Source organism: Balaenoptera ricei, chromosome 1, assembly GCF_028023285.1.
Source record: "Balaenoptera ricei isolate mBalRic1 chromosome 1, mBalRic1.hap2, whole genome shotgun sequence".
NCBI lineage: Eukaryota > Metazoa > Chordata > Mammalia > Artiodactyla > Balaenopteridae > Balaenoptera > Balaenoptera ricei.
The window spans coordinates 17,932,611-17,957,612 of NC_082639.1; the positions used below are offsets into that span (position 1 = coordinate 17,932,611).

Consider the following 25,002-nt stretch of genomic DNA (forward strand, 5'->3'; position numbering starts at 1 on the left):
ATTTTGACCTTTTAAACTGTAGAGCATTTGTGTTTTCATGGATGGTTATGTTTAGTCGTGTAAGGACCAACTCTGCCGTACTTCAAATTTTCAGGTTCCTAAAGAGAAAGATGAAATGGTAGAGCAAGAGTTTAACCGGTTGCTAGAAGCTACATCTTACCTGAGTCATCAACTAGACTTCAATGTCCTCAATAATAAGCCTGTGTCCCTTGGCCAGGCATTGGAAGTTGTCATTCAGTAAGTACTTTGATACTGCTTGTTGTATTATGGATTCCGTTTATAGATTTGCTATTTAATGTTTAAAGTTTTCATCAAATCTTATTTGAGCTAGTTTTCACTTATTTTCTTGTGAAATAGTTAAATCCAAAAGTAAAGCTATTTAAAATAATTACATGATCCATAAGGCTCTCTCCATTGTAAAATTCATGTCTTTTATGGTATTGAATTAACTGTATTTAACGTAGCCTAGAAAATAATTTGCCACCAGCCAACTTTCTTATTCCAAAGTATTAGAAATTTTAGAGGGCCTTGATGCCATCAAATGTTTCTGATGGGCACCTGTCTTATGCAGCAAGGCTGGCTGTGTGGCCAGAGCATATATATTGTCTCTTCAGGTTACAAGAAAAGCATGTCAAAGATGAGCAGATTGAACATTGGAAGAAGATAGTGAAAACTCAGGAGGAACTGAAAGAACTTCTTAATAAGGTGAAATTTTATATTTTTTTCATAGCTGAAGATGCATCAGTAGGGGGAAAAGGCCTTTAATTTAGAAAATTTAAAAGCATTTCTGATTTTTTTTCTCCATGGGAGAGAAAGTCTGCACAGCTCATTATTGTTAAGAAAATAATGACTAGCAAAAGGCTCTGTTTTATCTGTCAGTCTTTCAGTATGGCATTATTGGTAAATTGTTGCTGGGGGAAATAGATCTTTCCTGTGTCAGGTTGCTGTTGACTGTTGCAAAGCTGGCCTAATGCCCTCTGCTGAAGTCTAGGATGAGAGGGAGATCAGCTGTGCTGGGGTTAAGTTCCCACTGATGAAGACAACATGTCAGCAGCCAGTACCATAATTCATTGGCATAATTATTTCACTTGAGGTGCCAATATGGGGATATTCCCCAATGGTACCTATAAGGGGGCCCTTGTTTATGCCACCTTCCAGAGCCCTAGCTCCAGACTGGGAAACCATTTGTTTCTCCTCATCCTGCCAGCTGCAAACTTGGGGGCTTTATGATGCAAAATCTGGGTGCATCTTGTGACTGGATTCTTGCCTCATTCTCTCACTGTACCTCATTTCTTCATCTTGTCAAATGAAGAGGTCTCTGGCACACCTTCATGGATTGTGGTACGGATGAAGTGAGAAGAGTGGCTAGAATATGGCCAGCTGGTGTGAAGCTCCCAGTTTCAAGCTTTAACCTTCACCCTAGTCTTGTGTAGCACCACCAGAAATCCGAAAAAACTAACATGGGGAATGGTTCTTTAAGGTTCTTTGTGTGATGATTTGACCTTTTACATATTTAAAAAACAAATCATGACAATTTGTTTCCCAAAGCAATAAGTTTAATTGGAGACAATTTGTTTTTCCTGGTAGTTAATTTTTAATTAATTATATATTTTTATTAATGGGACATTCCTAGTTCTCCCATTTGTTTTGGAAGACAGAGCCAATCCTACTTATCTGATAGTGATGTGATACCTCTGTGTTGAGCCATATAGGATTTTTTCCTGTTTTAAAATGTCATTAAAACAATTTTTTTTTTTAATGTCATGATTTGGAAGACGTATTTAAGAATTCCATAGACCTTGCAGTATAACCCTGTTTTGGTGTAATAGCAGTTTAGGGGAGGAACCAAAGTACATGCTTTGGCAATGAATTACTGTCTGGAATGGTAAATTTTTATTTTTCCCTCTTAGATGGTAAATTTAAAAGAGAAAATTAAAGAACTCCATCAGCAATACAAAGAAGCATCTGAAGTCAAGCCACCCAGAGATATCACTGCTGAGTTCTTAGTGAAAAGCAAACACAGGGATCTAACTGCCTTATGCAAGGTATGGTATACATACATGCCTCATTGATTTTTACTTGGAATCCTAAGAAATAGTATAGATCCAGGAAACTTTGGAAAAGAGAGAGCTACTAGCCAATCACAGGTGCCTGTAGTAGGAAGAAGAGGGTTTGGTACACAGGAGCTGTGAGAACTTAATGGGTTAATTTTGTCTGCTTTTTCTGCAGAATTCCTGCCTTGTTTTCACAGTGTCATCCTTTAGCTTACCTACATCTCAGTTTAGCCCTCTGTCATAGTTTATCTCTGACAATTTAAAATAATGATAATGAACATGGATTTCAGAGTTATTGAATGGAGTCAAACTGTCTGGTTGAAATCCCTAACTTACTATCTCCTAGCCATGTGACCTTAGACTCCTTAGTCACCTCATCTGTGACATGGTGTTAGTACTACCTCACTTGTAGGGGGTCTGAAGTGCTTATTCCGTGCTAGGGACACAGTAAACGCACCGGAAGTGGTAGTCACTATTCTTTTTCATCCTTACTGTGTAGCATACTAGTATGTTTCTTTATTTCCTCCTTCTGCATCCTCCCCCACCTCCCCGCCCCCACCCCCCTCAGTCTTAATTCTAGGCTAACATTGTAACTTGTCTCCAAGAACAACCATCCCTGAGCCCTGACCCAACCTCCAGCCTTCAGCTAAGGCACACTTGTAGATTGACCTGAACAGGAATATGGTCCAGGCCTTACACTTTGTGGTATAAATAACTAGGTGGGTCTCTGACCCATCAAGATCAACCCAGTTCTCTTAATTTTATCAGGAATATGATGAATTAGCTGAAACACAAGGAAAGCTAGAAGAAAAACTTCAAGAATTAGAAGCCAATCCCCCAAGGTAAGGAAAACACAAACTCTCAGAAAGATAGCTTTTACTGTTCCTTCTGTTAGATTTAAAAGAAAAATTACAAAACACCCTGGGCTTTTATTTATGTTCAGTGAATGTATTGTAAATTGTTTAATGAATGGAAGGTATCTGTGCACATAGGACTATTTGTCAGGTTCCTTAATCCTCTGCTCTTATATTTTAATGTGTAATGGTGTCCTAGATACTTGAATCTAGGTATCTTTTTTTAAAAGATAGCCTTTTCCCATAAGATTTGGTACATGAATGAAAATTGTCTTTGAGTGGCGTAGAAGGTGGTATTGCTTTAAACTCTCATAATTCTGGGGACTAGGAAAGTATTACACTTTATTTCCATTGGGTTTTTGATAGTGAACTCTTACATGGTGACAGTGTGCTGCATGTTGCATCCGGCCTCCACATACATCTACTCTTTTCTGTAGTCAGGGATGCTACCCATTCTTGCTTAAAAAAAAAGTCCATGCTTTATTCAAAATATTAAAAAAAAAAATTTTTTAAGTAAGCTTTTATAATGCAAGGTAACAGTATAAAGAAGACTTTTTTTTTCCCCCGGAATTACAGTCAGGCCTTTGCTTTATGCAGTAAGCTTGGCCTGCTCTAGGCAGCAGGAATAAAGGGCTTAATAAGACAGATACGGTCCTGCTTTTTGACTTAGAATTTCTTCACATAAGGCATAGTCCCACTGAGATCATCCACATCAGCCCATTGAGAATCGTAGTAATGTCCTTTAATAATAACCTTGTGTTCCTTTGTTCTCATTTTGCAGTGATGTGTATCTCTCGTCAAGAGACAGACAAATACTTGACTGGCATTTTGCAAATCTTGAATTTGCTAATGCCACACCTCTCTCTACACTTTCCCTTAAACATTGGGATCAGGTAAAATTCCCTTACCATGTATTTTGTTGCACATGTCTTTGAGAGGGCTCCTAAGAGAAACTGTTAATTTGTTTGTATGTGTGTTTTTAAACAGCTTTATTAAGATATAATTTATATTCAATAACACTCACCTATTTTAAGTGAGCAATGTGATGTTTTGCCAGACTTACATAGTCATGAACCACCACGCCCACAATTAAGATACAGAACATTTCTGTCACCCTGAAAAGTTCTCTTGTCGCTTTGCAGTCAGGCCCCAGCCCTCCTGCTCCTGGCCCTACGCAACCACTGATTTGCTTTCTGTCACTATAGTTTTGCTTTTTCTAGAATTGCATGTAAATTGGACCATACAGTATATAATTGTACAGTATACAGCCTTTTGTGTGTGCCTTTTTTGATTTTGAGATTCATTGTTGTTGTGTATATCAATAGTTTGTTTCTTTTTGTTGTTTAGTAATATTCATATCCATTGTATGGATACGGCCACAGAATGTACCCATTCACTGATACATGGACAGACATTTAGGTTGTTTCGTTTTTGGCTATAAATGATTGAAGCTACTGTGAACGTTCATGTCTTTCTCTTGGGTAAATATCTAGAAGTAAAATTCTTGGGTCTGCGGGAAGTAGATTTTTAACTTTATAAGAAACTTCCAAACGGTTTTCCACATCTCATGCTCATCAGCAGTAGTGTACGCCAGCCCCAGTTGCTCCATAACCTCACCAACACCTGGTATCGCCAGTTTTTAACATTTTAACCATTTTAATGGTTGTATAGTAGTTTTTCATTGTGGTTTTAATTTGCATTCCTGTGATGACTAGTAACGTGAAGCATCTTTTCATGTGCTTATTGGCCATTCATATGTCAATTATTTGGTGAAAAGTCTGTTCAGAGCTTTTGCCTATTTAAAAAGGTCTACCGTCACAACATTGTTAATCAACTATACTCCAATATAAAATAAAAAGTTAAAAAAATTTAAAAACTAAATTTAAAAAAACAGTTGTTTGTCCTCTTGTAAGAGTTCATTATGGTCTGTAAATTCTGGATACAGTTCCTTTGTCAGATTTTGTTTTGAAAATACTTTCTTCCAGTCTACAACTGGCGTTTTCATTTTCTAAATGGTATCTTTCAAAGAGCAAAAGTTTTTAATTTTATGAAGTCCTGTTTATCAACTCTTTCTTTTAGGCTTTGTGCTTTTTGTGTCCTGAAAAATCTTTGTCTAAACTGGGACTGCAAAGATTATCTCCTGTTTTCTTCCTGAAGTTTTGTGAGTTTAGCTCTTATGTTAGGTCTATGACCTATTTTGAGTTAAATTTTTGTGTATAGTGAGAGGTGAGGTAGGGTTCATATTTTTCCATATGGTTATCTAGTTAACTATTCTAGCACCATCTTTTTTCTTTATTTGTTTTGGCACCTTTGTTGAAAATCAGTTCTTCCATTCAATGTCTGTCTATCCATATGCCACTGTCACACTGTCTTGATTACTGTTGCTTTATATAGTACATCTTGAAATCAGGAAGTGTAAGTTCTTCATCTTTGTTCTTTTTTGAAAGTGTTTTGACTATTTTAGATCTTCTATAAAGTTTTAGAATCAGCTTATCAGTCTCTACAAAAAAAATACCTTCTGGGATTGTCATCTTAATAGTGAGTCTTGGGCTTCCCTGGTGGCGCAGTGGTTGAGAGTCTGCCTGCCAATGCAGGGCACACGGGTTCGAGCCCTGGTCTGGGAAGATCCCACATGCCGCGGAGCAACTGGGCCCGTGAGCCACAATTACTGAGCCTGCGCGTCTGGAGCCTGTGCTCCGCAACAGGAGAGGCCGCGATGGTGAGAGGCCCACGCACCGCGATGAAGAGTGGCCCCCACTTGCCACAACTAGAGAAAGCCCTCACACAGAAACGAAGACCCAACACAGCCATAAATAAATAAATAAATAAATAAATAAATCAATAAATAAATAAATAAATAAAAGAACGTGAATTTCTAAAAAAAAAAAAAAAATAGTGAGTCTTCTAATCCTTGAACATGGTATATCTCTCCATTTATTTAGGTTTCCTTTAATTTATCTCAGCAATACTTTATAGTTCTCAGTGTACCAGTCTTACACATCTTTTGTTAAATTATTCTTAAGTGTTTCAGTGTGATTTACTTTTGAACTGGTGAGAAATTACCAGGTTTCTTAGATGCTAAATGGACCAATCTCTAAATCTGAGACTTTGGCCAGACTTAAGATTGTATAGAAGTAAATATTATATTTTACTTACATATTTTCATTTTCATTATACATTTTCCTAGTAAAATTATTTTTACTTCTTCATCTTCAGATTATGTCCTGGTATTCTTTAGAATTTGAATTATGGGAAGGATTGCACTTGCTCGTGGTACAAATCTTGTAGAATTTCCAGTTTCTTTATGGTTTTTCATGTAAATACTAAATTACCTCTAGTCACTAATCTATCATTTGATGTTGCAATATGTATTCATTTGTAATCGTATTAAATTTTGAATGTAGGTGATGTGAACTGATCCATATGGGGAACAAATGAGTCAGTCACTAAGTAGTGAGAGTTGTGCTACCAACCCAGTATATTTTTATCTAATTCCTAAGAATCGTGGTATGTTTTCCCCAGGAGTTTCACGAAATTAGAAATATCAACTAGCCTTCAAAAGTTTCTCTATTTGGAAAATTTTTCAGTAAATTCAAAGACATGAAATCATTTTGGGAATTCTTCCAGGCCAAATCTTGACTTCTTTATGGATTATCTTGGGCGAGTCTTTATAATCCTAGATTACCTTCGTCTGGTTTGACCAACTTTAGTTTTGGAAGTCTTCCTCAACTTTAAAACCTGTAAGTTTAAGCCATAAAAACTGATTTTGCTGTTATGTAGAAGAAAATGTAATTAGGATGGTGAATCTGATATGCTACCACATCTACAGTGCATACAAAAGCCAAACAAACATTTATGGTATCATCTGAATTTACTGAATAAGCTTCCTTCCCTCTCCTGCCCGCCATGGGTAGTCTGGACTTGGTGGTGTAGGACTGTGATGATAAAAAGTCTATCACAGAAAAAAAGAAACTGCCCTAATCTCACTGCCCAGAGATAGTCATTAGCGACATTCTGGCGTTTTTTCCGTTTTCCCTTTAGTTTCCTGGGGCAGCTGTAGTGGAAGACTGCGTGATTATTCTTTAATTTCTGTCTTAGAATATTGACTTTCCACAAGCTGGTGTTTTTTCAGTGTTATTTTATAGGACTCAACATAAATGGCATAAGTTAGATTAAGAAAGTGTGAAAATATGTCCTTTTCTGTCTTCTTTAGGATGATGACTTTGAGTTCACTGGCAGCCACCTGACAGTGAGGAATGGCTACTCATGTGTGCCTGTGGCTTTAGCAGAAGGCCTGGACATTAAACTGAATACAGCAGTTCGGCAGGTTCGCTACACAGCTTCAGGTACGTCTTTACTGGTAAGATAAATCTCTTACTTTGAAACATGGTACTGATCTTTTGTTGAGTTTGACCTACAGAAAAAATTTTAGGTACATTTCCTGATAGAATGTCTCATAAACTATGATTCCTGAATTTAAAATTTTGCATTTACAAAAGTACTGAGGCTGTAGAGCCTTTAGAGGCTCTGACCCCATCATAGTATAAACCAGAAAATTGGGGCAATTTTTAGAGTCTCCAGTTTGTGCATATTAGTTTGGTATTATAGTAAACAGCCAGGGAGTTTGGATTTAATTTTGCTAAGTATGCTCTTAAATACCAGGATTTGGGCCCCTAGGACTCCAGTGGGACCCGCCCCTTGTATTTCACCATCTGCATCTTGGTCTTTGGCTTTTCCTATTCAGGTGGGCTAACTGCTTAGGCTGGTTTCTCGTTCTGGGAGCAGTTTTGCTGATAGGTTGACTTCAGAGATGGAATTGCCCTGTGATTCCTATGGCAGTAGGCTCTGTGCTGATTATTGCTGCTTTCAGGGTACATTTCATGTGGAGTGCAGAGAGCCCATCATCCACCCACCTTTGGAATTAATAGTCTTGAACTCCTTAAGGAAGCTAGTCACCCCTCCTCTCTGAGGGCTCTCATGACTAGTGGAGATGTGGCCACCAGTCTTGCCCTCCATGGCCCCTTTTCTAGAGTTGCTGAGATCACCACAGATAATTTTTTTAACAACCAGTGAAAGAGTTTTTGATTTTAGCTTTCCCTTCAGAGGCAGCTTCTAGCTGCTGGTGTTGAGAAGATCTACAGCCTTAAATAGCCATTTGCAGGCAGGTGGAGAACAGTGAGACTAGCTTTTGTGTCATTTTCCCTAGTTCTGTGGCCACAGAAAATGGGCATGTATGGAGCTCTCATACTTATTTTGAGCTTTCTCTGTATTTTTCAGAAATTATGTAAAGAGGCATTTATTGAAGAAAAAATTGAACACAAATGAGGGAAAAGTACATTAACTTACTTTCAGTACCTTTTCTGTGGTCAGCTTTGAGCTCATTCACATCCTGGCAAGCTAAGCATCACCGCGTATTCTCAAGGATAGCATGCTCTGTGGTTTTAGGCTGCATCCCTTAGATCGGCACCACAGTCTTCTGATATCATTCTTCTTTTGGTCCTTAGTGAGCGCCTAACCACAGTGGAGAGGTATTGGTTCTATCGGGATAGGCATTTTACTCTTAATTTTGGTCTAAATTTACTTAACTTTGGTAAATGATAAGGTCCTATTATTAGTCCAAAAGATCCCCAGTGTATCAGTCGGGAAGGTAGGGTAGTATGGTGGTAGAGATCGAGGACTCTGAAGTTGACTGTTGGGTTTAAATCCTGGCACTTGTTACATGTGTGGCCTTACACAGTTACTTCACCTCTACCTCGGTTTTCTTTTGTAGAAAATGAACAGAACTGACTTCACAGACTTGTAGTAAGAACTAACTGAGATAGCGTGTAGATTCTACTGTGCGCTAAATGTTCAGTACCCTTGTCAGTATCATCCTTATCACCAATAAAGCCTTTTTCCTCTAACCTCTCTAGGATGTGAAGTGATAGCGGTGAATACCCGCTCCACGAGCCAGACGTTTATTTATAAGTGTGATGCAGTCCTCTGTACCCTTCCCTTGGGTGTGTTGAAGCAGCAGCCACCAGCTGTTCAGTTTGTGCCGCCTCTTCCTGAGTGGAAAACATCTGCAGTCCAAAGGATGGGATTTGGCAACCTTAACAAGGTAACTTGCCCTAGGTACCTCTCTACATACCCAGTGTACAAATACCAGTCTGATTGCCCTCCACTTAGAGAGGAGAGAGGTTTGCGTTTTTGAACATTTTGCTGTGCTCTCAACTCTGTGATATCAGGGTGAGGCCTGTCAGTTCATTCACTTTAGTACCTAATTATGTATAAAGTATCCATGAGGACTGTCTTCGGGGGTCACTTCTCAAACCCAAGCCTATAAAAAGAGAGTGCTAAATGTCTTCCTAAGTAGTACATTTATAATAGGGATTTCTAGGCTTATACTGAGAGTAGATTAGAAGGAACTTATTTAGTAAGGTCTGAGGAAGAAGTACTTCCTGTTGAGGCACAGCTGTGCTTAAAGCCATGTTCTCTGAGCGCTGTCACCAGCTTATGTGCTCCTTTTTTACAATAGGTCGTGTTGTGTTTTGACCGGGTATTCTGGGATCCAAGTGTCAATTTGTTCGGACATGTTGGCAGTACGACTGCCAGCAGGGGTGAGCTGTTCCTCTTCTGGAACCTCTATAAAGGTAACGGCTTTCTAGTTTTAATCTTTTTACATCCTTATAGGAATAGAGAGTTCGGAATATTATACCTGCCTTCAAGGAGCTAACAACCTAGTGGGGGATACAGTAAGGAGGTTGGCAGCCTCAGAACGGGGCAGGAAGTGGAGGAGTGAGAGTGAAAGCCCAGGGTGAAAGCCCAGGGCACTGCAAGAGAAAATATAGAAGAAGAAATCAACTGAGCCAGGGGGTCAGGCCCAGGGAAGCTTCCTGGAAAGGGAAACTTGTATTCCTCATTCTCAGGCTTTTGTATCTGACTTGCCCCTGAATCTTTGATCACTTTCCCTAGAATGTATTTATCAAACTCCTACCTCCTGTTTTACATTCTTCTGTAATTAAGTTGCTCTTAGTTCTATATAGAGCTTTTTTTTAAAAAAGAAGTATATTTAGATCTTACCTCATTCCAAGAAAAGGATGTAAGACATTCTCCTTTGCAGCAGTATTAGGAGGCCTGGCCTTGACAATGCAGACACATCAGTTAACCAGTTTGACTGACACGTGGTTCTTTCCATCACTCCTCACTGCCTGGTACTGAACATCCTTCACATGGCCAGGGCCACTAACTCCACAGAGGAGCCATTTGCTCCCTGAGCACATTGTTTCCAACAACTGCTGAGTGTCCTTTCTCTTTCCTGATCTAGGCCATCAAGTCCTGTCAGGGCCTCACTCTCTCTCTCAGACCTGTTTACTTCTTCCCACTGCCTACCTCCCAGTCCAGGCCACTCTTACCTCATACCTGTTCAATTGCCAGTAGCCACTGACTGCTATCCCCGCTTCTTTCTTTTGATGGCTTTCATTATCGTGGCCATCATGAAGGCTGAATAATCTAACCCTTCTTTTCTACTCAGCTTCTTCATTGTCCATGCCCTCCCCAGCCTCCAGGCACACTTGTCTGCCCTCCTGGAATCCTAAAATGTACCATGCTGTCTTCTACTTTGGGTCCTCTGCATTGTACTGTGCCCTGGGCCTGGGGCACTTTTATTTTTCTCCTTCTCTTCCTTCCCAACGTGGCATACTCTATGCAGCTTCAGGGCTTGGCCCAAATGTCACTATTTCAAAGAGACTTTCCAGGACACATGTATTCCCACTGCCTCAAATGAAATTATGTCCTTGTATTCTTTTCTCTATATTCTGTGTTTTCATAGCTTTTATCCCAGTTTGTAATTATCTCTATGATTATTTTTGTTGTTGTTGATCTCTGGAGTATATAGTCTAGTTTATAGTTTTTATATCCCTAGCATCTAGTACTGTGGCTATCACATAAGCCTGTTGCACACAGAGTCACGAAATGGGTGAGTAAGGGTGATGATGAGTATGGAAGGGCCTGGGATGACAGCCGAGAGGATGCAGCCCTGGTCATGGAGTTGTCTAAGAATTTGTGCCTAAATATAGGGACACTTGATAGCAAGATCTGAAGTTATATCTTCAGGACTTCTGTATTCTGCCAGGTTATAAGCAGTGAAGTACATGAGTCACACTTCACTATGGTTTGCCAGCACCCTTCTGGGGATAGGATTCAAGTTGCTGGCTCAGAAACATGTGTCTAGCATGAGTGGTGCATGTCTGTCTATTGGTCATCAGATTTCAAACAGCCAAGAATAATGTGAGACCTGATAAGGAGGTACTTGAGAAAAGTCTGTAGGAAAACCCTGGAATTGTCCTTTCTGTTTCTCTAGCTCCAATACTATTGGCACTAGTGGCAGGAGAAGCTGCTGGCATCATGGAAAACATAAGTGATGATGTGATTGTTGGCCGATGCCTGGCCATTCTCAAAGGGATTTTTGGTAGCAGTGCAGTGCCCCAGGTAAGTAAGTAAGGGGCAGGGGCAGGCGAGGATCTGGGGTTTAGACTAAAGCAGGGTTTGATGTGTCTCGAGTTGCAGCATAGATTCTTCGTCAGGACAGTTTCAGCCAGAATTGTGTGCTGGGTTTACATTAATGCTAATGTTTAGAGTTCATGCCCTAAGTATGGGATTGAGGAAAGCCCCCAGTACATGGGCCAGGGGATTGAGAAGGCTATTTGCCGCATTTCTTTGCTTGTGTTGTCTGTTGTCTCTACGTGTGGAATCATCCCCACCCCCATTCCCCAACCACCTTTCAGACGAAGTGGCCAACTCCCCAAGGGAAGTCTCAAGAGAATCTCTTGGTACTTTTTTCTGTTATTCTTTCTTTAGGTCCATTGAACACTTTTAGTCCCTTATGATTCCTTTGAGAGAAGGCATATTAATGCTTCATGTGAATTTTAAAAGGGAATAGAGATCAATCCCTGGTAGATCTCTGGATTCATAGCTGAGAAGGCAATCTGGAGGCTTCCTTGCAGCCTGAAGGCATTTTTTTTATTTTATAGCAGCAGCATTCATCACTTGGCTAACTCTTGTGTCTGTTGCCTTTCTCTCACTTGTATCCCCACCCATCACAGCTTTTCTACCTTTCAGAAATGACCGATTTGTCCTTGGTGTCCAGTAATAACTTCCACTCATGGTTTCTCCTTTAGCCCAAGGAAACTGTGGTGTCTCGCTGGCGTGCTGATCCCTGGGCCCGGGGCTCCTATTCCTATGTAGCCGCAGGATCATCTGGAAATGACTATGACTTAATGGCTCAGCCAATCACTCCTGGCCCCTCAATTCCAGGTGCCCCACAGGTGAGAAACTGACAAACTGTACCTGGGCTTATTTGGAAACAGGCCAGTATCCCAGGATTTCAGGGTAAAAATAGTGCCACTGGTTTTCTTTTTAGATTTTAGTCAGTCTTGGACTCTTGGACCCTTTCAGATAACCAAGAGCAGAGGGAAAGGGAGGAGCAATATTATTTGTGTCTAATTTGTTACATGTTGGCCTTGTCAGTCTAGACAGTTTGTGTTCAGAATGCAAGAGTCCAGAGTAAAAACCAATTACTTTTTCCTTATTCAGATTTTTGTTCCTAAAAAACAAAAACAAAACCATCTTTAATTGTGCCCCATTTTGTACTGGCTCATAGGATTGTTGCAGGATCCCAATTACTTAGGGGCCTCCAGGACATGCCCCTGAGAAATAACCTAACGTCTTTATGAGTAAGTAGTCAGGGTTTCTCAGGACCCTGTGGTAAGTAAGGCCTGCTCTAAGCTGAGAGGCAGAAGCGTTCCAGAAGGAGAACAAGTGCTGTGTTCTCTCTGGTTCAGAGTAGTCGGGAACACCACACCTCTAGTAGGGGATACATTAGGCAAAGGAAGCTCTACAACTGGGTATCCCCCAGAATTAAACCGATAAATAAGCACAGATGCAGTTAAGCATCACCCTAGAACTAAGGCTGGGCTGAGTATTATTGCCCCATTTCTACTTTTGTTTGTTCTAGGAGAATGCCTGCTGATAAGGGAGACCCTTTTTGGGAGAATGATGGACCATTAGTGGGGTGGGGAGGGCAGGTAGTGAGCCTTCAAAGGGCAATAGGAATTTGGCAGTTCAAACACAACAATAAGCCATATTTGCAGCCTGCTGATTTTCTCTAATTTTTTTTCCTGCAATAGCCTATTCCACGACTCTTCTTTGCTGGAGAACATACAATCCGTAACTACCCAGCCACGGTCCATGGTGCTCTGCTGAGTGGGCTGAGAGAAGCAGGAAGGATTGCAGACCAGTTCTTGGGGGCCATGTATACCCTGCCTCGCCAGGCCACACCAGGCGTCCCTGCACAGCAGTCCCCGAGCATGTGAGATGGATGTGTTCTAAGGGAAGAGGCCGATGTGTTTGTGTCTTTTGCTGCATAAGCAAAGCTCTTCTAGCAATATTAGATTCCACTGAGAAACTCACCTGGCATCTGGGCTCCAGATCAACTGCTAGAGCTCCTGGTGGTCAGGTGGCCAAGGAGGTTGCCTCCTTTAAGTGACTTAGAGCTAGGGAGGCACTTGTCCATTAGTGTGGGAGTCTGTTCTTCATTAGGACTGAGGCAAGCAAGTGCTGCGAGAGAACATCTTAGTCTCTGTGTGTGTGGTGGTTTTTTATATTTTGAGAATAAAACTTCATAGAAAATTAGTCTTATCTTTTTGTTTCCCCTTAGGGTTCGAGTTATATATAAGGCAGGGTGTTACTCCTTTGAAAATGCCAGTTTTATCCATGTTTAAATAAAGAGGATGTTTATATTAAAGGAGAAAATGGTTTGGTCTGGTCAGAAGACAGGATTGAGGGGGGTTCCCATAGAAGCAAAGGGCTTCCTGGTCTGTGGGGCTAGACTTCCCCATTGGGATTGTGGGGTGACCGTGTGCCAGGGGTAGGAAGCTGCAGGTCAAGCATGTGGATATTAGGAAACAATGAATTTTCAAGATAAGACACAAGCCTTGACACAAAGTTTGGGTGGGCCTCTGGCAGACCATCCTGGCTTTATTCCCCTAGATTCCCTCCATGGGTATGTGCTAACTTTCCACTTCTGTCCAAGATATTGATATAAAAGTTTAAGGAGATCAAGGGTTTAGGTAACATAGTGGAAATTTCCTGTTGCTGCTGTAACAAATTATCATAGCAGACTCTGAAGGAAGATTCCATTTCCTTGCCTCTTTTAGCTTCTAGTGACTGTATTCCTGGGCTTGTGGCCCCTTCCTCCATCTTAAAAGCACATTACTCCAATCCCTGCTTCCATTATCACCTTCTCTTGTTCTGTAGTCAGATCTTATCTTTCTCTTATAAGGATACTAGTGATTTCATTTAAGGCCCACCCAGATCTCTCTCCCACCTCAAAATCCTTAATCACATTTGCAAAGTCCTTTCTGCCATGTAAGGTTAAAACATTTTTACAAAAAGGGAACAGTGCCTGTTTCTTCCAAAGGGTTCCTAACAGACTATGTTACTGTAAGTATATGTACATAATCTGCTTCTGGAAGTTGGATTTTACTCCTGTTAGTCAATTCTTCCCTATAATTAGTTTAAATGAGGTTTTATTCTTAGTAAGATTTAAGGAACATTAATTACATTGGTGTTCTGACTGGAAGATGAAGATGGAGAGGGCTTTTTCCCTCGTCCTGGAATGAGTGACAACCATGGGAAAACTTTGCACACCAGGATCAGGGCAAGTGGTGTAACTATGATGTAAAGGTGAGAAGAGCATGTAGTAGAAAGTATATTGACTTTGGACCACAACCTATATTTGAATCCTAGCTTTGCCATGAATATTGTTACCTCAGGAGGTTAGGGTGTCTGATCCCGTGGTCTGTGGTCTTTGAAGAGTTTTTGTTTTTTAAATAAACGACATAGGCAGCTTGGGAGATGACACAGATGATTGATTGTTTTGTGTGTGTGTGTGATGATAGAAGAGCCTAAAAGTAAAATGTAGCAATGAAATAACTGCTATATGATTCTAAGTCCAGTTACATGAGTCCGAGGAAATGTCCTTTCCCAAGCCTCAGCTATGTTTCCAGTCCTGAGGGCAATCAGTAATTGGCTGAGTATTTTCAGTAAATGTAAATGAAATATACTAGCTGCACCAGTGCATAGCAACAGCTGTACACAGAGATAACATCAAGAAAAATAGCATCACTGACTCACATTCACACAAAGCACATGGAAACTAGGGAGCTTTATTGGTTACATATTGTGCTGCAGAGCCAACAGACAGCATTAGAGCCAGAGGATACATGCAGACAGGCAGCTTCAACTATACACATGCACCCAAGGAGCCCTGAGTCACTGCTCATGGCTTCGCCCTGGTTTCCAGCGACAGGGTCTGGCCTCCTTGGTCCCATGCTTGGAGCAGGAATGTAGGAGAAGCTGCTGCACCTAGACTCCAAGGAGCAGGGGAGAGACCAGAGCACCTGCCTGAGCAAGTAGGTGTGGACCAACAGATACTGATGTGTCCCCTAGCAAGGGGGCCTATAATGTAATAAGAGTTTATTTGGGGGCTACTTCCCTAGCCCTCCCAATCTTTAAAATACAAAAAAAAAAATAGACTTTATTCTCTTAAAAATACATTCCATTCAGTACATGTTCTGAGCTGTGAAGCAGCAGGAAAGTAGGGCCCCTTTCCTATGATCTTGGTTGCGAGGCTTTGAGGAGAACCCTGTTGTTCCCCACCCTGGGGTGTTTAAAAGGTAATCCCTAAAAGCAGCTCTTCCAAATCAGTCTTGTCAGAGTAACGATCACCCCACACCAACAAAGGCAGCTGGGGACCCAGGGGCTGGGTCCCTGTTCCTTTACTGGGAAGTGATAGCACATGGCACTAACCCACTAAATATAAAGAACTAAAACTGCCCCAGGATGGCAAGTCCAAGACCAACACAGACGCTCCCACACCCCACGAGGGTGATGGCGTCACGTGCAGGCCTGCCTGTGGCCGAGGCTGGAATCCTTGGCCCCACTGCAAATCCCTGTGGCCCACCCGGGAACTGTTTCCTTGCTATGCAAAAGCAGAAACAGCCACAACTTCTCTGCCCACCGTCCCTGCAGCTTTCTCTGGTTGTTTCTAGTACCAGAGTGGTGAGAGACAGGCGGCGGCAGGTGGAGGAGACCAGCTCCTAGCACTGAGCCAGCTCTACTTCCTCCAAGCAAGGAGCTCTGGAGTGCCAGCTTCCCAGACCTTGCTAGGAACCCTCCCACACACCATACACCTGCCAGTAAAATTCCGAGTTAGAGCCAAGCTGCAGAAGAGGCTGGTCATAAAAGTGGGTTTGTTGGCTGGGACAGAGGGAATATTTGGCTTGATTAGACAACTATTCAACTACCAGGTCTCCCATTTGGAAGTTTCCTCCAGGACCCCTGATGGTGAGACCTGGGTCCAGACGGTCACACCTAGATTGCTTTTCAGAAACAGGCCTTCCAACTTTGGAATTTGACAGCCAGCCTTGCCAGCCATTTGAAGCCCAGAGGAACTGAGCCTCTAGCGTTCACTTGCTATTACAAATATATTTTCTGCAATGCTGAGGACATTTAAAAATAAAATCTATTTTACAGCGGCTCTAGAAAGTGTGCAGATTAAGGAAACAAAATATTTATCCTGAAATAACTGTTACAATCAAACCCTATTGCACTCAGATTTTAAGACAGCAGCCCCAGCAAAAGGGCACCATAGCTGTCCCTCTTCCACAGAGCATTCTGGGTGGTGGCAGATGTTGGTGCTGCTAAAATGTGGAAAGATCCAGACTTTGGCACCAGGAGCTACAGCACCAGAATCCAGGGCTCCAACGCCCAAAAAGACAAGAATTACTGGCGAGATCTTTGTAGGCATCGTTTGGCGCCCTTCTGTTTCCACCAGCAACGAACCACAGACCTAATTTCCTATAGCCTCAGTTGACCGCCACAGGGGTCTGTTTCCTTTGGACTCTCAGGGTTGACAACCAGTTAAGAAGAATGGCAGGGAGGCTACAAGTGAGAGGTTGCAGCCTTGAGCCAATGACCCAGGAAAAGCAGCAGGAAAAGATTTTGAAAACAGCATCTTGAGTATCTGAGGCAGCAATGTGAAGAAAAGGCAAGCCACATGACAAATACCCTTAGATTGGCAAAACTCCAGAAAATGGAAGTATAAGCAAAACACTCCTGTCCGTGAAAGTCAGGTAGGTGCTCCCCAAGCCTCCTCCAGGATCGCCAAATCTGATGCAGACAAGGGAGGGGCGAACGCTGGTTCCCACCCTGAGCGGAGGCAGAGAAGATTCAAGAAGCACTGGAACAGGAGATACACACCTTGTGCTGTGGAAAGCACGTGGCCTGCTGTGTGGCACTGGGCAAGGTTGGTGTTGAAAAGGGCCGCAGAGACCATCTAACCTCACCCTTTCATTTTATAAACTGGAAAAGTGAGGCCAAGGGAACTTCTCCGAGTTCATCCTCATGACATTAAAACATGGGGAACTGGAAACAATAAGGCCCAGAAAAACAAAGGTGATGGGAAGGACACATGTAAACCCATTTGGACAATACCTTCCACAAGTGAGAATCACCCCCACAGGGAGGAAACAGAAAAATCTTAGAATGCCAGATTTAGGATCCTTAGAGACCATCCATTTCAAAGAATTCATTTTACAGATAAGGAAACTGAGGCCCCAAGGTCACATAGCAAGGAAGTACAAAGCCATGAAGAAAATTCAGCTTTCCTGATTTCCACTCTAATGCTCTTTCACTATGAAGGAACAGTGTCTGCTTCATAAAGGTAGCCTTTGAAAGGGGATCCCTTCTTTGAACTGAGAGAATGCTATAGAAAAAGCAGTGCCAAGAATGTACAGTTCTTTCCCCATGTGATTGGTATAAGGAATCTAATCAATTTTTCTTTATGTGGCTTCCTGAAAGGTTTGCTGCATTTTGAATTGTATGAATCTAGGGCCCTTGATGGGCACGTATTACCTTTCCTCCAGTGAAGTCATCATAATGATAGAATGATAGTTGGTTTGCAGAAATCATGGGCCCACTTCTGTAGGAATGCATCAGCTTGGTAAAGTGCGATACCTCCTCCACGGGGGATGAGGAGGAGGAACAAAGTCCATGCCTTTCATGGAGCCATTGCTTTGTGGAGTGACTAAGGGGAAATCGCTTCTTCCTGTCTACCTTCCCCGTGCTGGCGCTTCCTAGAAGGCAGAGTGTGCTGGGTCAGGCCCAGGTTAGTCTGGGAGTATTCCAAGGGAGAAAACAACGGAGTCAGCCTGAAGTCTCCAGCCACAGGAGAGGAGCAGGCAAGGCCAGCAGCATGCTGGTGCCCAGGGAAGGAGATGCATGAGGCTCGTGCACTTCCAGGTGCCTTTGGAAGGTGAACAGAGAGCCGGGGTTGTGGGGGGGTGGGGGGGGCGGCGGTGGGGGGGTGATGTCATTCCAGTAGGTGGGTACCCGTGTGCTCTGCCCCCAGGAAACAATGGTCAGCCGGGGGCCAAGTCAGAGAAACTTCAACCTAAAGGTTGAAGTTTAAACCCCTGTAAAAGTCTGAGGAACTCCACAGGGGAAGAAATGGAACCCCCTAGATGGAGCTGATGGCTGGTGGGTGCATAGGCCCCTGGGGCAAATGAGGAATGAACTGGATGTGGTGAGGAGACTAAGAAATCAGAACATTAACCACAGAAGGGGTTGCCCTATGACACAGAACCCACCAAGGAGCAGAGAAGAGATTTGGCTGCTGCTGTGTGGTGGGGATACAAGGGGTTTCTATGTCTTTCCTCATTTGGGGGCCAGAGTGGCCCATCCTACCTGGGGGATGGGGACAAGGACAAGGAGAGAAGACTCATGCATCAGGGAAGGCTGGCCCTGGGTGACCGTGTCCAGCTTGTAGTTTCTGATTCCCTCTGGCCAACTGGCAAAAAATGAGCCACAGCCTGGCTCTCTGCCAGTCTCCCAGCCAAGGCCTGGTTTCTGGCCTGGTTCCTTCACAGGGCAGGAAGGCGGAAGAGCTGAGAAGCAGGAGCAGAGGAGACGGCAGACCTCACCCAGCTGGCTCAGTCTTCCTCAGCACAGGGCCTGTTTGGCCGTAACCGTTCCTCAGCCCGGGATCGCCCAGGCTCTGGCAGCCCCGGCTTTGCAGACAGTTCAGACCTTTCGAGGGAGTTGTGCAGTCGCCTGTAGACACTGAGTGTGCAGTCGTCACCTTCCTCCTGTGCCAACAGATGACAAAAGTCAGCTGCAGAGAACAATACAGTGGATAATAAGACACCCTCACTCCCCACCCCAATGGCCCTCTCTAACAGAGGGAGATGGAGTGCAGACCGACCACAGCAGAACTGCAAAGGACTGGCCAATATAAAAGTTCCACCTACCAACTCCAAGCTGCTGAGAGCTCCTAGGGTAGACTGGGAGGCTCACAGCTGAACAGGAGCCCTAAAAAGGGACAGGACCGGGAACAGGGCCACTGGCGTGGGACCTCCAAGTAGGGGCCAGCATTACTGGAGTGTTGCACGTGCAGGCTGCACGCCTCTCAGGGTGAGAGCCATTTGCTCGCTGGAGAGGCAGGGAAGTATGAAAAGGAAGCTGGACAGTTCTTATCCTACTTCCCACCTACAGACTACCAAAAAGCTCACGTATACCTTTCCTACCATATCTCATCTCATGTGCCCCTCACCCTATATTTCTCAGACATCCACAGTTTCAGCTTCATCCAACTCTCTGCACTCATCTTCTACCAGAATTCTGCCTTTTTAATGTTCTTGTTGCTCCTCCCCAGCTAATGCAGATCAAAGAATATGAGTGAGAAAGTCTGGTTGGCAAGGTAAAAGAGCATTGGATTTAGAGACAAGAATCTTGGATTCAAATCTTAGCTCTTCCAGTAATTCACCTGGGTGGCCTTGGTGAAGAGACCCTTTGTGTCGCTGACCCTCAGTTACATCTAAAAAATAGGGATAATGTCCCCCCACACACACCAGGGCTGTTGGAGAGACTGAATAAGATAGCAGGTGGGGAAGTGCTTTATTTAAAGTACCCTGTAAAGACTCAGGGCTTTTCAACTTAACACACATTCACCACCTGCCTTTTAAAAGAAAGGAACAGGGACTTCCCTGGTAGTCCAGTGGTTAAGAATCCGCCTTCCAATGCAGGGGGCGCAGGTTCGATCCCTGGTTGGGGAACTAAGATCCCACATGCCACGGGGCAACTAAGCCTGCATGCTCTAGAGCCCGCGCGCCTCAACTAGAGAGAAGCCCACACGCTGCAACGAAAGATCCCGCATGCCGCAACTAAGACCCGACACAGCCAAAAATAAATATTTAAACAAATAATAAAAGAAGGGAACAATCTCTAGGTCAAAAATATCTTTCTTCATCACAGGACTCACATCTAAAAGACACTCCTGGGGGCTTCCCCTTCATATGTTGTTCTGGAACTCTGACCCTCATATAAGGAAAGATTCTAGATTTGTCTATCCAGTAACAAGCCACACTGAACCAGCCCTGCCCTCAGACTGATGACATAATGGCCTAGATAGGTGTCTGGGACAAAAAGTGATGCTCGGGCATAAAGCTTATCCAAGTAGGCCCAGTATAAGCCCCAGCTCTCCTCAGCCCCTACATGCCAGCAGGTGGCAAAGATCTGTCTAAACTGAGGCAGCCAAAGAACTCATTTCCTTGGCTCCATCTCTGCTCTACAGAAAGTCACTGTGCTTCCTCCTTTTACCCGGAACCTCCCAACAGCTGCAGCTGATTCTTGTGCTTCTAGGTACTGCTCTGTGGGGCTATAAGGGGAGCGAGCTCCTTTGGCGACCCTGGCAAACCAAGAGAACAGAGGCCACATCTCTCTCCTTTTTTGTAGCCTTCATATATGAAGGCAAAATGAAGGGGACAAATCGGGGAAAAGATTTTGGAAATTCATGCTGCTCTCTGCCAAATACCTTCTTCAAGGTACTTCATTCTTCTTTAAGGCCAAATCCACCTTATTTTCAACAGTTCTCTGAACTACCCAGTTCTATTCAGTGTTTCCCAGCCCCACAGTCTCCAATAATCCTGAGTCACACAGGCCAGGGCAGAGGGGAACAAAAAAGAAAGTAAAGGAGAAAAGGGGAAAGTGGAAGGAGAACAGGAGAGAGGGAAAGAAGTGGGACTTACCATGCCTGCCAAGTGGTTCCAGGCTTCAGCTGTGACAGCATCTCCTACCCGATTCCGACGAGTGAGCACCTCTGACACGGTGAGGCTGCTTTGGGTCCTTCTGGAGGAGAGCTCGGGGGCATCCCCTGAGTTGCCTACCCTTCGAGTGCCCTGCTCAGAAAGGTAGGAGCTGGGCTGTTCAAGGTCTGAATAGTCTGTGGAAGATCTCTGGATGTAGGTGTTGGTAGATTCCACATTTTTACCTATTCGAGTTGGGGGGTCTTCTAAAGAGTTCAAGTCTCGCCTACTCTTCCAGGCATTTCTCACAGTAACGTGTCTGGCATCTGAAGAGCCCACTTCTAAAGGGCCACTATGGCTTTTCCACCTGATTGTCTCCGCCGTGGGTGCATGGCTATTCCTCTCCACAGGATCTGATGGCTTGATTATAATGCTGCTCCGAGAGACCACCGTTTCCGGCCTGTTCTTCGGGGCCCCATCTCCCATTCTTTCAGCTTCTGTGAACTGCAGGGTGATGTCATGTTTGTGAATGGAGAGCTCAAAGGGGGAGCTGACATGGTTACTAACCGACGTGAGCTCTGGTGGCCCAACCTGGATGTTGCTGGTGGATGTGTGCCTCTCCCGCTGGGTCTCGCCTAGAGCGGCTCTCGGGCTGCTGCTGTCAGAGGGGTAGATAGTTATACTGCTTGTCACTTTGTTTGGCCCTGGTTTGGAAGGAGACTTCTGTTTTTCCAATGTGGCCTCGGTTCCAGATCCTCCCATGACTTTTTTCACATCCTTATCAATGATGACAGGTTTGATGATGGCTCTAGATCGCAAGGCCTCTCTGGGGCTAAAGGGCCGCTGGCTTTTTACCCCGGCACCATTGGCCTCTGGGAGCTCCACGGCATTGGTGGAGGCTCTGACAGGCTTCCCAGATTCATTTTCTGTTCCCACATCTTTATCATTCTCAAAGAGGGAGGTTCTAAGTCCCCCTCGGGATTTGGCCTTTTCTCTAGAGTTGGGCTGTTGCTTGGGCTCTGGAGTAATGGTTGTGTTTACCAATTTGGCAGTAACAAGAGACACCATGTCCATATCATCATCTGAGTCTGGCTTCTCTCTGCCACTGGATTTGATGACTCGACACCTCAGGGCCTCATGCTGACTACTGTCTTCCATCACAACTGCTATGGGTTGATCAACTCCTTCTTTATTTGGGGTTGAAAAGCCCTGAAGGATGTTCTCTTGGCTTCTGGAGCTATAAGGATACTTTGATAAAGGTGGAGCCTTGGAATTTGGGAAACTGGTATCAGCCTCTGAGCCGTTGGCAGCCTTTTTCCCCTTAGAGAGCCCTTCTGAGGAAGATCTTCTAGATGTTGCCAGAGCTCCCATGGCCTTAGAACTGCCAGAGTCTGCAGCCTGAGTTAATTGACTTCCATTGCCAGGCACCTGCCCCCTCTTGCCAAAGAGGGCCTCGGTGGAGGTGTCAGAAGCCTTGTCACCTCTCCCTGATGTGTCACTGGGAGCAGATCCATGGGTGGTATCACTAAATGTTCGTGTTGTCTTCTCTATTTTCCCCTTCAGCCCACTCTCAGTACCTGGCTTGGGAGTGCCCTTCCAAACTTTATTGTGCTCCTGAGCAGCTGGCGGGTAGCGGCTAAGCACTGACGGCTGCTCCCTGGACTTCTTCCCTTCACTCTGAGAGGAGCCAGATGCAAATCGATCTTCAGTTCTCTTTGTCTCCTGAGTCCCACTGTCTGCACCTGCCCCTGTGTTGGCAGCTTTGGCTGCCCTCCTGTTGGTAAAGCTGGGAGAGGAAACCTGCCTGTTGCTCAGAGGATAGTTTTCATTGTTGAGAACAAATTCCCTGTTTCGGTGCCTTTCCCGCTTATGCTGAGGGGACAGTTCCCGGGGTGTGTGCTTGGACACAGGTGCCTCATTCCCATGCCCTCTAAACTTAGTCCTCTCGTGCCTGCCTTTACTGGACAGGAAAGCATCTTCCCCTTCTACCTCTCCATTCTCTAATTCTTTCTGTTTCTTGATTTGTAGCTTTATCTCCTCCAGCTGGCTGGCTAAGAGTTTGTTTTTATTTTGTTCACTTAGGTAATTATCCTGAAGGTCATTATTTTTGGCTCTCATTTTCTTAAGGTCTTCCTCCAAAGATTCAAAATGTTTGATTTGTGTCTTAAGTTTCTCAATCTCTTGGTTAAGGTCTTTTACTTTGTTGTCTTCCTGATTTCGGTTCTTTTCATTTTCTGATTTGTTTCTTGTTTCATTCTCTACCTGCTTTAGATAGTCCAGAGTGCCCTTCCTTCTTGATTCTTTGGATGGCAGTGTGGAAGAGATACCATCCTCAATTCGTAGGTCATTCCTTTCCAGAAGATTAGAAGCATTCCTTGTATAATCTCGGTTCATTTTTTTGTTCTGCTCCAATTTTTGAGTGAGCTCTTTTATCAGTTTCTCGTTTTCTTTCTCCTTTTCATTCAAGTATTTTCTCTCACTTACAAAGGTCAGAGTTAATGATTTCAGCTTTTCTAACTCTGACACTAAACTCTGCTCAGTTTTATCCAGCCGGTCCTCAGAAGATTCTAGTTCTTTCACTTTGACCCTGAGCATTTCCAGCTCAGAGGAGATTTTCTTAGTCAGGTTTCTCTCCTCATTCAGGCTCAAACACAGTTGGGTACAGTCATTCTTACTCCTGCTAAAGGCCTCCTCTAGCTTCTCCAGTTCAGCCATTCGTTTCTGAAGCCGCTCAATCTCAGATTTTAGCTCCCGGGTGAGGTTTTCCTCCTCTTCAAGTTTCTCCTTCATCTGCTGACAGAGATCCTCTGCTCTCTTAATTTCCTCATCTTTGCCTTCAATTCTCAGCACTCGCTGACGCAGCACTTCAATCTCAGCCAACATGCTGGAGTTGCTGCCTTCCGCCTGAATCACCTTGTCCTGGAGATCCAGGAGCTCATCCTCTGCTTTCTGGAGGTTTTTTGTGGCTTCCTCCAACTCATCAAGACGGCGGCTTAGACTCTGTAACTTAAACCGCAGGTGGCGGCTGGAAGCAGTATCCTTGTAGCTTGTAAATTCAGCCATGTCTACTGCCAGCCAATGTGGGCTCCTAGAGGCACCCAATTCCACTCGAGGGGATGAGAAACGGTTACCTTTCTCTTGGCATCCACAACCTTCTTTGGCAGCTGGAGACCATTATCAGTCTACAGAAGAAAAGCAGAAAGCATGTCAGGCAGCAAATCTAAAATCTCCACTTCAGCTCCCAGTTGTAAAGAGTTCCCATATGTAATTCTTGTGCCTAGAACATGGCAGGTGTTGAAATTTGTTGAATGACTGAATTTGACTAAACCTGCAGGAAAACACTGGTTCTTTATGGCTGATGCCTAGTTTCACCCTAATGAAGAATGCCACCAATGGCAGCATGGCAAAAAGACACAGAAAAATGCCTCATTTACATGACCAACTGTTCGATATTCAGGAAGCAAAGCCCAACCCAAGAAGGATAAAAATAAAATCTGCACCTAGAAGCATCATAAGGATACAGCAGAATACCACAAGATATTTTAAAAGCAATAAGGGTGGGGGGGAGCAAATATTCTATGAAGAAATAACAACTGAACTGGATTCTCAGCAGAAACTTTCAAGTGGATGTCAAGAAGATAAAAGACATGATAACATCTTTCAAAGTTCTAAGAGAAAATAACTGTAACCTAGAAGTAAATCTCCTATAAGTAAATACCAAGAGAAACTATGAAAGAAAGATATAATTAGTCAGAAACACTTTGAGAACAAATAAAAGGAAAATAAAAACTTAAGTGTTTATGACTGAAAAAGCTATTGATAGACATACTTCAGAATACAGAAACTGATCATTTAAAGAAGGCATTAGATGCAAGAAGGAAAAGAAATTACCCAAACAAGCACTGATTCAGTTAAACAACAAAAATCAATTAGGGATTGGTTTTATCCTGCTCCTTCTCCCCAAAGTGGAAC

At 43.6% G+C, this 25,002-nt stretch overlaps 2 protein-coding genes across 5 annotated transcripts in view; one reads left to right on the top strand and one right to left on the bottom strand.

The window, feature by feature from the left end:
* Positions 1–13,579, top strand: part of KDM1A (lysine demethylase 1A) — a 62,707-nt gene extending 49,128 nt beyond the window's left edge. For both annotated transcript variants that reach the window (XM_059915799.1, XM_059915807.1), the window contains 11 exons: positions 95–237; positions 615–705; positions 1,911–2,045; positions 2,823–2,896; positions 3,690–3,801; positions 7,122–7,254; positions 8,821–9,008; positions 9,426–9,540; positions 11,250–11,377; positions 12,067–12,213; positions 13,075–13,579. In XM_059915799.1, the coding sequence (XP_059771782.1) occupies positions 95–237; positions 615–705; positions 1,911–2,045; positions 2,823–2,896; positions 3,690–3,801; positions 7,122–7,254; positions 8,821–9,008; positions 9,426–9,540; positions 11,250–11,377; positions 12,067–12,213; positions 13,075–13,260 (1,452 nt within the window). In that variant the 3' untranslated portion in view covers positions 13,261–13,579. The remainder of the gene's footprint in view (positions 1–94; positions 238–614; positions 706–1,910; positions 2,046–2,822; positions 2,897–3,689; positions 3,802–7,121; positions 7,255–8,820; positions 9,009–9,425; positions 9,541–11,249; positions 11,378–12,066; positions 12,214–13,074) is intronic.
* A 1,519-nt stretch (positions 13,580–15,098) lies between these two features.
* The window catches only part of LUZP1 (leucine zipper protein 1), a 79,578-nt gene continuing 69,674 nt past the window's right edge, over positions 15,099–25,002 (bottom strand). For all 3 annotated transcript variants that reach the window (XM_059915777.1, XM_059915792.1, XM_059915783.1), the window contains 2 exons: positions 21,034–24,212; positions 15,099–19,095 (listed from right to left, as the gene is read on the bottom strand). In XM_059915777.1, coding sequence (XP_059771760.1) covers positions 18,940–19,095; positions 21,034–24,093 — 3,216 coding nt within the window. In that variant the 5' untranslated portion in view covers positions 24,094–24,212 and the 3' untranslated portion in view covers positions 15,099–18,939. The remainder of the gene's footprint in view (positions 19,096–21,033; positions 24,213–25,002) is intronic.